Source organism: Gobio gobio (genome assembly GCF_949357685.1).
Source record: "Gobio gobio genome assembly, chromosome: 6".
NCBI lineage: Eukaryota > Metazoa > Chordata > Actinopteri > Cypriniformes > Gobionidae > Gobio > Gobio gobio.
In genome coordinates, this window is record NC_137102.1 from 41027408 (window position 1) to 41041270 (window position 13863).

Below are 13863 nucleotides of genomic sequence, written 5' to 3' on the forward strand. Positions count from 1 at the left end.
CAAAATAAAGTTTGATAATTTCACCTTGATAAGCAAGAAATCAGCTTTATACTCTGCTGTGGATAGGCATGAACCTTTTGTGGAATATAATGGGTAAGACAGTAAATTCTGGTAAGGGACATTTTAAGAAAAGTGGCAGTCATGAGACATCAATGAGAAAACCACAAATATATATAAATACAACACTTCAGTCTCACTAAGACAATTTTAGCTGCATCATGATATAAATCAGGAATCTGGTTTTGAGTTAAACGAGTGTGACTAAATACATTTATTAAACATTTATAACATGTGAGTTAAAAAGGGCTCACTATTTGGAGGGTATTGCATTAAAGTCACCCTTTTTATTCATGCAGTTATAACTGTTTATCAACAATCTATAATGCATTTGTAAATTAGTTATTAGTCAAAAGAAATCTGTTCTATATTTCATATCAAAACAATATTACTCTACACCAGGGTTATTCAAATCTTAACTAAAATAATATCATCAGCATAGACTTTATTAAAACAGAGAAGCTTCAAAAACAGAGATGTTTCAGCTCATGTGGGGGTTTTTGTATGTGGTTTGACTTTTGTCACAATGGGCTTCAGAGCACAGTAGTAGGCTACACAGAGTCAGACACGCGCACATCCTTGACTTTCAGAGGAACTGATAATGCAGATGTGTTGAGATCTGCATTAAATCTCCCCTTGAACTCTTCATCATTGTTGCCTGATCCAGAAAGTCTCATCAGCATGTATTTTGGGGATCCATGGACCATTTGTCTTTTGTTGGTACCAGAAGAAACTTGGATACTGAGTGCTGGTTGCTTTGTAAGTGCAGTCAAGAGTGGCTGTTCCATCTTCTAAAGCTGTCATAACTTGCTTGGACTGTATTACATTGTCCTGTGCTGAGCATACACAATCGAACATAAATCATTGTCCACAAGACCATATTAAAGGGTTAGTTCACCCAAAAATGAAAATTCTGTCATTAATTACTTACCCTCATGTCGTTCGACACCCGTAAGACCTCCGTTCATCTTCGGAACAGAAATTAAAATATTTTTGTTGAAATCCGATGGCTCAGAAAGGCCTCCATTGGCACAATGTATTTTACACTCTCAAGACCCACAAAAGGTACTAAAGACGTTGTTACAAAGTCCATCTCACTACAGTGGTTCTACAATATTTTTATGAATCGACAAGAAAAGTTTTTGTGCGCAAAAAAACCTAAATAACGACTTATATAGTGATTACCGATTTCAAAACAATGCATCATGAAGCTTCGAAGCGTTATGATCAGTGAGTCGATTCAGCGGTTTGGATCGCCAAAGTCACGTAATTTAAGCAGTTTGGCGGTTTGACACACGATCCGAATCATGATTCGACTCGCTGATTCATAACGGTTCAAAGCTTTAGTACGTCTTTAGTTCCTTTTATGAGTCTTGAGAGTGTAAAGTACATTGTGCCAATGGAGGCCTTTCTGAGCCATCGGATTTCAACTAAAATATCTTCATTTTTGTTCCGAAGATGAACGGAGGTCTTACGGACACTGGATAATGGCACAGTGCGGCTTAACATTATATCCCCTATCCCTATCTCATTGACTGCATCTCCTATTATCCAACCAAAGCTATTAATCCGTCTTCATTCCTTTTCTTGACAATGTTGTAACACCTTCTGAGTCGGGTGATTTTCCTTATGCCCCTTTAAGTTTACCCAGTAAGTTAATGCTATGATTTCTTCTAATATTCTATGGCATTCATTCATTTTTTCTACTTGAATTGCTGCTACTTGTTTTAAAAGCACCTCAACAGTCTCAAAGCCTGATATTGAATTACATCCAACATTTTTAGTAGGCTAATGTTTTCGAAACAGATTGATAAATTGTACTTCCATATTCAAAAACTGCCCTAATTAATCCGTATACTGCTTTCAAAGAGATCCTGCTCCCCACTCTCTACCTCTCAAACATCTTACGACATTTAGTATTCTTTTACATTTTTCAATAATATATTCTCAATATGTAGCCTATTTTCCAATCAAGTTTTTGTCAAACCATATCCCTAGGTATTTAAAACACTCCACTCTCTATAAATGTTTTCCATAAAGTTTAAGTTTAATCTTTTCCTGAATTGTCCTTTTCCTGAATTTTACTTTGGTCTTTGCCACTGAAAACCTAAAACCCCATTCCATTCCCCAACACTCTACTTTCCCTATTGCATCTTGCATTTCCCTCACTATATAAAATTTTTTTTTTTTTTTTTTTTTTTTCACTATATATTCTATATTTCTTCCCTTTTTCCACATAACGCCATCATCTGCAAATAAAGCTACGAAAATCTTATTCCTAAGACGACACTGCCACCTTGTGGTGAGTTCTGGACATACTAACTAGTATCTGCACGTTGTCTTGTCCCTCAATTTTTAAGAATGACCGAAAAGGCATAAGGTTGCAGCTATTAAGAAACCAACGATATAGTATACGATTTACACTTAAAATGTTATAATACCCACCACCAAAATCCACTAGTTCTTATAGTTTCCACAGAAAGAGAAGCGGCGAGGAAATCGAAACAAAACTCCACTGCATTAGATGGCGATGTAGAGCAAGTTACTTAGTACAGACGAAGATGTTACGCTACAATCCACAACATGATCTATAAACTACACGGACAGTGTTATCTCTTTACTTAATAGCAGTATGGTTGATCAATTTCATATAAGAATCTAATAACCTGCACAGCAACTCCAGGAACGGAAATTCAGCGCGCGCTAAATAAACCATCGTACACGCCTTCAGTACAAAGCCCATACTAACAAAAATGGCGAAAGGGATGTACTTAGAGCACTATTTAGACAGTAAGTTTCTTAAAAGATATTCTTCTAAACTTGTTGCCACATTTGAATTACTGTCAAGTTGTATGAATGTAATCAACTCAACCTCTTGCAGCACTTCTGAGTTGAGGAGTTATTGTGTTTGAACATTACAAATGTATCAGTGTCTCATGTGATACACTGCTGAAGTATACATGACTAAGTGACTGCATATTTTGTGTCTTATAATACGCTTGGTCAGTATGTAAAGTGAACTTACAGGTAGCAGTGCATGCATGCTGTTGCTTTCCCTGCCTCGTAAATATTGTTTGCGAAATGTTTTTATTGTAATCATTTATTCCAGGTATCGAGGGACTTCCCTGCGAGTTGCAGAGAAACTTTTCATTAATGGGAGATTTGGATAATAGAACTGAAGGTATGAATGTTTGCATCATTATACTTCGAGGCCATTACAGTGCACTTCCCTTTCTCTAATCAATTGCATTCTGTTTTTCACAGAGAAAAAAGCAGAGATAAGTGAACTAGCTACTGATTACATTGCAAATGTTAGAAATCTGGCATCCGAGGATCGTGTCCAGCATTTAAAGAAGATTGAAAATGCCTACAGCAAATGCAAAGAGTTCAGTGATGACAAAGTTCAGCTTGCAATGCAGATATATGAAATGGTGAGATGCAGAGTCCTCCATTTTATATTTGCTTGTCTCACTCCATGCATCAAGCAAAAACAAGTCTGCTTGTATTTCCAGGTGGATAAACACATCCGGCGGTTGGATGCTGATCTAGCCCGCTTTGAGAACGATCTGCAGGAGAAACTGGACACCGGTAGCCCTGATAGCTCAGATGAAAAGCAATCTCGAAGTAAGTTTTATTGTTCAGAACATGTATGTTCATGTATAGATACAATGAATTCCCATTTTGTTTAATTTCGGGTAAAACAGACTAATGTTTTTGTTTCAGAGGATAAGAATGTAAAAGACAAGAGGGCATCCACTGGAAGAGACAAGAAAGGATCAGATCAAGACTCACCCAAGCAGAAAAAACTGAAAACTGGGTAACAGGAATTATATGGACACAATTTATTGATGCCAAAGTTTATTATTATAAGGAGTTGTATTCAACTTTTTCTTTGCATGTTTTCTCTCTCTAGTTCCAACATAAGTGAATCTTTGCTCGCCATGCATCCATCCGATGTCCTTGATATGCCAGTGGACCCTAATGAACCCACATACTGTTTGTGTAGTCAAGTATCATATGGAGAAATGATTGGATGTGACAATTCTGATGTGAGTAATAGATTTGTTTAAAGGTGTTGTCAGTAACCGAAGTCATCTTGTTGTTGTTGTTGATAATGTAAAATATTTCTTCTCTTTTAACAGTGTCCAATAGAATGGTTTCACTTTTCCTGTGTCGGCCTAACAACCAAACCAAAGGGAAAATGGTGAGCTAATTCTCCTTATTTTGCCCTGTTTTTATTTGCCCACTCCACATGCTGACTGACTTCTCTTTTAAGTTAATATTGCAGTTTTCAAATACTTTGTTCTCCAATTACAGGTACTGTCCCAGATGTACCCAAGAGATGAGAAACAAATAGTTACAGTGGACCCTGAATCAAATATCGAGTCTCTTTCTGGGATTATGTCCTATTCAAAATCAGTTGATTTCTTTTTTTGTGTCAGTGCCTTTACTATGTAGATGACCATGAATGTTACAACAGGGAAGAATAAAATGTATTTTCCAGTTGCTGCCAACAGTGTTTGGATCTCTTTTTCATTTAGCTTTGAAATAAAGTTTATGTTGACGCTTACCATTGTTACTTTTTATATCTTGTCTGAACAATTGAATCTTTTATTTTACTATCTGAATTAAAGTTTTAAATAACGTCTGACTCTAGTCTTGAATGAAACACGTACGGTTGGCATATCGGTGACTCGTAGAGTGAAATAATTTGCCACCGATCAGTGTAGGGAAATGTAGTTTTAGAGTACTCCAACTTAACGCAGTGCAATGAGATCTAGAATACATTTCCCGTCATGCAACGGAGGCGTCAGAACTCTCATGGACGGAACCCATTTGCTAACAGTAGTAGGTTGCAGAAAACTTCTTATTACAATCAATATTTCGCGCAAATTTTATATTTTTTATTCAGATTTATATGAACAATAGACTAATAAAACTGGCATACCTAAAAAGCTACGTTTAGTGAAGTACAAACATTGGGCTGGGTCAACAGTTCCGCTTCCCCTCCGCCATAGCAGACAGATCCCGGGTCCAAGAAGTAACTAGTTAACTAAAAAAAACTTACAAGCACGTCGACACGGCGTCCAAAATTATAATCTCCAGGGAAATATTCTCGTTATACTTGCAGCGAATTTGGTTTGTGGTCGTGAAAAAGGCGGAGCTAAAACTTTGAAGAGGTTTGCGGGAGTTCTGGTGAGTTGAAAATGCTAGTCTAACGTTAATAGTTTATGATATGTGCTCGGCCAGCATTGCGCAGATCACTTGAGATTCAAAAAGGATATGTATTGATGGTTTATCACTGCGCCTTTGTTTTTATAACACTTTGACAGTTTTGTATTTGATAGTGCTGGGCTGTTTGCTTATCCGATTAGCTGTATTCTGGATTGTTTTCTTCCCACAAAGTAATAAGAATGAACTCAAGTGGATAATAGCCAACAGAACCAAAGCGAAGTAAGTCTTAGTTTCCAGAAGGCTCAAGAATGGGTTTATTTACACATGATGTGTAGTTTTATTAGTGTTGTTTGAAATGTAACGTTACTTGTGTTGTGTGACACTGTCCCATCTTTTTGGGGCATTTCTATCATGTTTTAGCACGACTGCCATGCGATAATTATATTTTCTTCATGGGACACCAAGTATATGTTTGGGGGGAAAGGCACAATTTAAGTCATCATGCACATTCGTTGTATCGAAAAAGATGCAATAAATAAATGGTGACCGAGGCTGATAATTCACACAAAGAATTCTACCTAAGATCTAGTTTTGTGTTCTACAAGAGAAATAATGACGCAATTTATATTTGCAGTTTTTTAGTGGTTTGAAAGCTTGCTTCTTCTCTCTGGACCAACACATGCCTTCATTCTCCAATAGCATGGAAGGAGGATGGCAGCTAGGCTTATTTCAGGAAGTCTTGCTCAGTATTTCCTTTTATAGAAGCTGCAAATACAAAAGGCCCTTGGTCTGTCTTCCTGTAAACAGTTCCTCTACACAACCACACATCTGTAAAAGAGAGGCGTGCTCCGATATCTTTGTTTTGGTCCAGTTGGCCAGATGAAGTGCAAGTGTGAGACCTATAGTGGTCGTGGCTAGTAGGATCAGGAAATGCTTCTGTTATCCGTCCACCAATCAGAAGCTATGGGGATGTGAGTAATAGGAAGTGGAGGCACTCTGCTGATGGTTTTTTGCCATCACTGTCTGTCTTGTGGTTGCTTGAAGATTGTAATCAGCACTATCAGAAGTAACGACTAGAATTTTGTGAATCAGAAAAATGCATCAGAAATGTTCGATAGTCTTCACTGAACTGAATCAGTGCATCATATCTGTTGGTTTAATGCTGATTAGTGAATAGTGATGTTCTTGCATTTATATGGAGGAGTCAGTCTGACCCACATTGCATGCATAGTCACTGGCACCTTATGTTTACTTTTGGCCCGCGAGCATGCAACTGCGAAATCCCAATACATGCTCGTTAGTTTAGGCCTGATATGGCTCAAATCAAACAGGCTCAGGGGAGCAGACGGGAATGTCCACAGTCCTGCTTCCCATTAGCTTTCTCTGCCGTTTTTATCTCGCTTCCCTTTTTTGTCACACAAATGGAGGACAGTAAACAGCCTTTGGCTGAATTCATACTTATGCATGCCGTAGTTGGAAAATAATGTCTTTTATGAAGTTATGTTATTGGAGAAAGTCTTGTAATTTGTAACAAGTGCAACTTGATTATTTTTACTGTACATTTGTTCATTTGGCAGATGTTTTTATCTAACGGAACTAGCATGACATTTTAAGGTTTGCATTTTTATCGGCAACTGGTTCATGTGTTCCCTGGAAATCAGATCCTTGTCTTTGTGGCTAGCACCATGCTCTTCTTTTTGAGCTACTGGAATGCTGTCACTTTTATTATACTTTTTTTAATATATATACAATACATGTTCAAAAGTGTGACGTTGGTAGGAATTTTTTCTGAAAAAAATTGAATGACTTCAAATACTTTTACACAATACAAGTAACAGTTGTTATGCAAGTGCCTTATTTACTTGTAGTTGTAGTTTATTTAAGGCACATTAGATAATTTAACTGTATTGTATGTCTTTCATTTATTTTTCTGCTTTCTGCTTACTCTATTATTAAAGGCACAATATGTAAATATGAAAATATCCAAAAATTACTAGAACAATGTTATACATTTTGTTGACCTGTGTACTTACGTTATCCCACATATTTCCAAGAATGTTTAAATCCAGAGAAATAAGCAATTTTAACCGTTTCTGTGCATCACCTATCAATTACATCATGCACTCGTTACCTTCGATATCAGTTTTAGAAGCCTTGGAAACACCAAAGACGCTTAGAGTAACGTTATAACAATTTTCAACACACTCAAATGTATCTATTATGAAAAAAACAGCGCTGCATTTCTCCACATAGGCTTGACCGGACGAAATGGTGACTGGCATAAAAGTTCCGCTGCTGTTGAGCCGAGTGTCCTGCTCATCTCTCATTAGCAATCACTAATTGACTTGTGTACTTACATTATCCCAAATTAATCTCTTATTTTTTCTTGATTTACTGTGAGTAACATGTTTGTTCCATGCCTCAAAGACAACACTATTTTGTCAAGTACATAGTAGGGATGAAACGATTACCGGTTTCACGATAAACCACGATAAAATTTAGTGACGGTTAGTAATATCGTATAAAATTTTATTATAATTAAAACCGCGTGTGATTATCACGGTTGTGAAAACTCGCGGTAAATCTTGTCCAGTCAGCGTCAGTCTGGCGCACCGCTGTTTTCTGAATGAGGAGAAATGGCAGAAAGCAGTGACAGCACTCGGGGGATTGTTCTGCCTTCTAAAAGGACCAAATCTGAGGCGTGGTCATATTTTGGCTTTTACAAAAGTCCTGAGGGAAACTTAATCTAAGATGGTCACCCTGTCTGCAAACATGCCAGAAGAAAGTCGCTGTAATAGGGAAAACACTTCAAAACTACGAACGCAAGGCAAGTGGACTTTGACCTCAATACCAAACCTACGTCTGGGAAATAATAACGTGAAGCGAACAAACAAATTCAGACAAGACTAGGGTGACATTTAAGGGATAATAATCAGGGTTTGACATTAACAACCGCCATTTGCGAGTGTAACGTTATTTCGGCTGCACACTAGCCACTCTGGCTGTTGAACTTATAATAGTCTTCTCAAAAGCCATCTGTTATAATCGCGTTGCGCATTATAAGCACTTACACGTGCTTCTATTGAGTTTATGAATGCAATGTCTCATAATCAGAGGCGTTCAGATTAGCGGAGTTTTGTTCGGAGCGCGCGCCGCTCTCACACGCTGAAATCTGCACTCAAAGCAGAGATAAACGTGTGCTGTACGCAGGAGATTCATTCATCATACAGTGGATGACTGTTTTTGTTCTATTTCAGCAGCGAAAATGGTTTAAAAAAAACACAGCAGAACCACAGCGCATCTGATATGACTGGCATAACGCAGGCGAATTTAGGGACCGTCTGTAAAGTTACATACAACATTGGTAACGTTATACACGTTTCAAACTTCAATAGCATTTGAAGAGAATGACAGTCATAAAAAGACTGTAAAGTGTTCATCTAGGTGTCAGGTATGATGCACACATTTTGATATTTAATAAAATAAACTGTCAAATCATATGGAAATATGGATATGCATTATTTCACTAGGATACTGTTTGGGCTCTAACACAAAATATGCTAGATTTAAATGTGTCTGATAGAACACTGATGAGAATATTGCTTGGGAATATATTTACAGTGATAATATTAGAGATTATATTTACGACAAATTATTATTATTTATGTGTTATGCGTTGCTATTGATGACGGCCATTAAGGAAGGAAATCCCACAGAATCTAGCTTAAAAAAGTGCTTAGAGCTGCTTTAGTTATTTGTTGTTTGTTGAATTTCAAATATAAAACTTGTTGAAATGTTTTAAGTGTGTGCATCTGTTCTTTTTGAACACTTTCATTTCGTTTGAACAAAACCGTGATAATATTGATGATAACCGTGATAATTTGGGTCACTATAATCGTGATGTTAAATTTCCATAACGTTTCATCCCTAGTACATAGCATAATCAGAAATAGCTTTATTTGTAGTAGCATTTAGCAACACAAGTCATTCAGCTTGTATTAATGTAATGCTCTACCTTACATTAATATGATATTTAGCTTATTGAATCTAGTTTACTGCAATGTGCAACAAGTGTCATACCAGCCAAGGTTATAACATAACTTTCAACACTCTCAAATGTGTTTTAGCATTACTGTTTTGACCAAGTAAAACAGCGCTGCATTACCCCACAATTTTAATTAGTCAGATAAAGTGACCTGTATGAGTAATCATTCAGCACTTCCGGCTGTTTTATTAGAATTAAAAAAGATAATGTTAATTTAAGTGATCAAACATAACTAAAAAAGTTCAAGTTCAGGAAAGGAGGCTGCAAACTTTAAATGTAACTTTAATCGTAAAATAAACAAGCAACAAAATGAAAGGAGCGTCCGACTGCGTCATATAAGCATAATAAAAACAGCAAGATAAAATGTCCCAACCTCTCTGCCTCGCCCTGCTTCATAACACAGTAACGTTAAAGGTCCCATGACATGAAAATGTAACTTTATGAGATTTTTTTTAACATTAATATGAGTTCCTCTAGCCTGTCTATGGTCCCCCAGGGGCTATAAATGGAGAAAGGTGTACACCAAGCCCTGGGTATCCTGCTCTGCCTTTGAGAAAATGTCGTCATACGGGGAAAGGTTACCTCCCCTTTCTCTGCTTTGCCCGCCCAGAGAATTTGCAGAAAACGGATTCAGTTTATTTTGTACATTTAAAATGGTCATTCTGACCCCCACTATAAAATATTGAATTACTCAGTAAATATACATCCATCACATACTATTTAGTCTTTTTTCTTCATTTATGTTTGTCTTTCTTCAGAAACAAAATTAACAAAATAAAACAAATTTGCTGGGAAAGTTTCTGAAATTTGGTTGATTTTGACATGGAATGACCCAAATGTGTTTGTCTGAGAACCTTTTATACACACACTTAACTGCAGATACTGAAATGACACACTGTGTGGTACAGTACAAATATTCTGAGTGTCCCTTATTCTGTCCCTTATTTACCTATAAAGAACCACGATTGTCCCTTATTTTCTTTTCCGGAAGTTGGCAACCCTAGCTGTCATATTAAAAAAAGTAGTAAAAGTATTCGAGAGGGGTTCCAACTTCCACATGTAATGCGCATTTCAAATGCAAAGATGTCAGCCAATCACAACAGTGGGCATTTTCACTGAAGTCTCACAGCAGACATGCTTCTTCAAACAGAGCATTCAAGCCAGAGGGCTAAAATCAAGATAGAAAAATGCCTTTTATTTCTAAATTATGACATGTTATGATGTAAAAAATTATACTAACAATATAAGTACACCTCAAGAAACATTATAAAATAATTTTAAAAATCCACATCGTGGGACCTTAAATAAAACTTTAATACATTAGCCCACCTATGAACATGATTTCTGCCTGAGTGCTAGGGCTGTAACGATTTGCCCAAAAATAAAAACCTCGATTAATTGAAAATTTTACCTCGATTACAATTAATGAACGATTATTTTTCTTTTTTTTTGCCCTTATAAGGTTTTTGAGTAAGTTCACTGATAAGGTTTGTACTGTAAATATGTTCTACATATTTATATATAGAACAGGTGGATTTTTTTTTTTCTAATGAAAAAGTGCATTTCTTTGTGATTTAAAAAATACTTGAAGGAAACGGTTCACTTTCAGTAGTTGTTGTCTATGGGGCAGATTTCTGTTTGTTGTACATCAAATACAGATACATTAGCACAGTAGGCCTACACTACATTTATCTGAATGCATTAACGAGAGTGATGGTGTGTAGGGCTGCTCGATTATGGAAAAAATCATAATCACGATTATTTTGGTCAATATTGAAATCACGATTATGTAACACGATTATTTCACATGACTTTGGGAATGTGTTGTATTTATTAAAAATACACCTTTCAACAATTCAATTGAAATTGTAACATTTGTTGTACTTTTTGAACTATTAAAATAAATAATATAACATATATTCAAATCAAAGTATAAAAGTATTCACGTAAAAATGATAATCACAAATAAATAAGATAAACAATATGGTTCGGCTAGATATGCTTTTCAGGTACGTCTAACATTAGTTTTCAGGTACAGAAATGTCTCAAATGTAAAATAACATTGCATATTTGAGTGCATAAATTAAAGATTAATCCTATTAAACTTACAAAAGCTATTCAATCCGGATCGGATATGCGTCGTCTTTCTCGACTGTATAAAGTTCACTTAAGGCATATACAGACTATGTCTGCTAAGATACTCATCAAGATGGACATGTTGACATACGTTTTGTGTGAGTTTGTCCGTTCAAGAGCAAGACTTGAAAGAGAACTCAATATTTGCGCGCTGAGAGACGTGTGCGCGCTCTCGGATGATACATTATCAGATACAGATACATTTTCTCACAGCGCGCGGCTTCTCATTCGCGTCTTCTGGCACTAAACCCGGGTGATGACGGGGAAAACGACTGGTCATATTCGAACATACGACAGCACTCGCATGCATTGAACAAAGTTTACAAAGAGAGAATTATTTGAAAAATATGAGGGGGAAAAAAGGACGTTTACACGGCATCCCTGCTCTCGTCAGTTTTTGTTTCTATATTAGATTGTCATAGGTCACTCTGTTTAATTTTCAAGTGGTTAAACAAATTCGTGGTGTTCTCTTGCGTTGCAGACACTACATGTAGCAAATCTTGCACGTAACATGTTTTTGCTCGTCGTCTGATTCCTCGAAGCCAAACTGTTCCCAGACAACGGAGTTGGTTTTGCCTTTTTTGCTCACCAAACGCTGCTGTAACTGCCCTCCTTCTGCCATCTTTACTCGCGCAGAGTTTTTAAATTCCAGCGGATGATATGCACACGAGACTCCCGATCTGAGAGAGATTGTGGCTTCGGGAGGGGCGGATGAGCGCATGCGCGTTTCATTCAGAACGCAAGGCAAAATAATCGTTTTTTCTCGATTGTACTATTTTGGTGATCGTTGGGAGGCAAAATCGAAATCGAAATCGAAATTCGATTAATTGCACAGCCCTAATGGTGTGTGTGAATTACTCATACCGTCTCTATTCATTATGAAGCTGTGGTTTGTACTTCAAAGGTATTAAAATGTATGACTATAACGGTTGAGTTTCTAAGCTACTTTAGTGACTTTACTTTAGTCTCAGGACAGCGTTGAGACTGCGTTTCTGCGCGCGATCTTCACGTGATGTGCGAGCTTCTGTCTGAGTGTTCGTTATCACAATATATCAGGCATTAGTTCAACATAATACACATCTGATGGCCGAAACTCGCTTTAATGTTCAAACTGGCAGGGCTTAAACCACATACAAATGACAAACTTTCTGAGGACGCAGGTTAAAGAGGTCTGCCTTCAGGGCGTGTGCGTTGTCAGAGACGTGACACGGCTCGGCTCTGTGTCACTGAAAAAAGCTGAGCACTGAACGGATACGTTTTCCGTATTGTTGTTTTTGAATAGTGCACAATCGCTTTAAATGTTGAAACTGGCAAGCCTTTAAACGCATGTACTTGACAAACTTTATGAGCACGAAAGTGAAAGCAATCTGGCTTCAGGGCTTGCGCGCGCTGTGTGTGTGTGTGTGTGTGTGTGTGTGTGTGTGTGTGTGTGTGTGTGTGTGTGTGTGTGTGTGTGTGTGTGTGTGTGTGCGCATGTGCGCGTGTGCGCACGTCAGCGGTAGGCTATATGAAGAACGGCAATTAACTTACCTGTATAAACTGTGTAAAACATGCAGTTACTATAGTGATTCTGGGCATCTATATACACAGATAACTGCTCCTGCATCTCTGTGTGCCTGCAAACTGCACTTGATGCGACTGACGGGGCGGAGTCACGTGAAAACCGAAATAACCGACATGGGAAAAATACGTCGGTTAGAGGTTCTGAATGTCGGTTTCGGTTATTTTTCGATTAATCGTACAGCCCTACTGAGTGCTCTCGGATTGCTTTCCATCGGCTATGGAGGTGAAGATGACAACTCCCATGTTTCCATGCTCATTCACGGCATCAAAAAGCTACGCCTTTGTTATTGTTTTGAAAATGCGAGCAGCGAAACTTACATACTGTGCCTTTAACTACATTTTACTGCTAAACCGCTGTGTCCCTGCATGATGTTGCAGCAATCAGTTGGTACAAGTCGGAGCTCTAAGAAAAAAAAAAAGGTTTACAAGTTGGAATCCCATAAATAATTGTAATTCCGATGTGGTGTGAATGCACCCATAACATAAATGTAACAAAAAAGAAATTAAGATAATCTGGTCACCTTTGGCTTTGTGGACGTCCAGTGAGGTGGCATTAGGCCAGTTTTTTCCTGCATGCAACAACGAACCCAGTGCAAGCCTTAAAGTCCAATTTACAGACAATCGTTCTTATGAAGAAGATTTATGAAAAATTATTTTCAATAACTTCTCTTTATCAAATGTTTTTGTAATTTGTGAAAAAGGAAATGTTTGTTTTATAGTCTTGGAAGTTGGAGCCCTGAGGTTATGTATGGCTTGGCAGAAATGGTTGTGGAATCAGTAGCTCGAGGCTGTAAGATTCACAAGCACTAGACTAACAGTTTTTTTATGCAGAAACCTAAAACATTGGCTCTGAGTTGAAGAAAAAAACTAGAAGAAATGGACCATGC

At 37.4% G+C, this 13863-nt stretch overlaps 2 protein-coding genes across 6 annotated transcripts in view; both read left to right on the forward strand.

The window, feature by feature from the left end:
* The first annotated feature begins 2589 nt into the window (after positions 1-2589).
* Positions 2590-4705, forward strand: ing5b (inhibitor of growth family, member 5b). Its single transcript, XM_079818733.1, has 8 exons — positions 2590-2847; positions 3167-3238; positions 3322-3488; positions 3570-3681; positions 3781-3874; positions 3971-4106; positions 4200-4261; positions 4375-4705. The coding sequence occupies exons 1-8, from the start codon at positions 2811-2813 to the stop codon at positions 4412-4414; spliced, it is 720 nt and encodes a 239-aa protein (XP_079674859.1). The 5' UTR covers positions 2590-2810; the 3' UTR covers positions 4415-4705.
* A 136-nt stretch (positions 4706-4841) lies between these two features.
* Positions 4842-13863, forward strand: part of pak2a (p21 protein (Cdc42/Rac)-activated kinase 2a) — a 35910-nt gene continuing 26888 nt past the window's right edge. For 2 of the 5 annotated variants that reach the window (XM_079818697.1, XM_079818700.1), the window contains exon 1: positions 4854-4905. The gene's annotated coding sequence lies outside the window, so the exon portion shown is untranslated. Of the gene's footprint in view, positions 5254-5390; positions 5512-13863 lie in introns of all 5 variants that reach the window. The other 3 variants (XM_079818701.1, XM_079818699.1, XM_079818698.1) reach the window with 3 other exon arrangements.

Coding starts and splice junctions, on each gene's coding strand:
- ing5b (XM_079818733.1), top strand. CDS start 2,811: ATGGCGAAAGGGATGTACTTAGAGCACTATTTAGACA. Junction 3,239..3,321: donor TTTGGATAATAGAACTGAAG/GTATGAATGTTT, acceptor TGTTTTTCACAG/AGAAAAAAGCAGAGATAAGT. Junction 3,875..3,970: donor CAGAAAAAACTGAAAACTGG/GTAACAGGAATT, acceptor TTCTCTCTCTAG/TTCCAACATAAGTGAATCTT.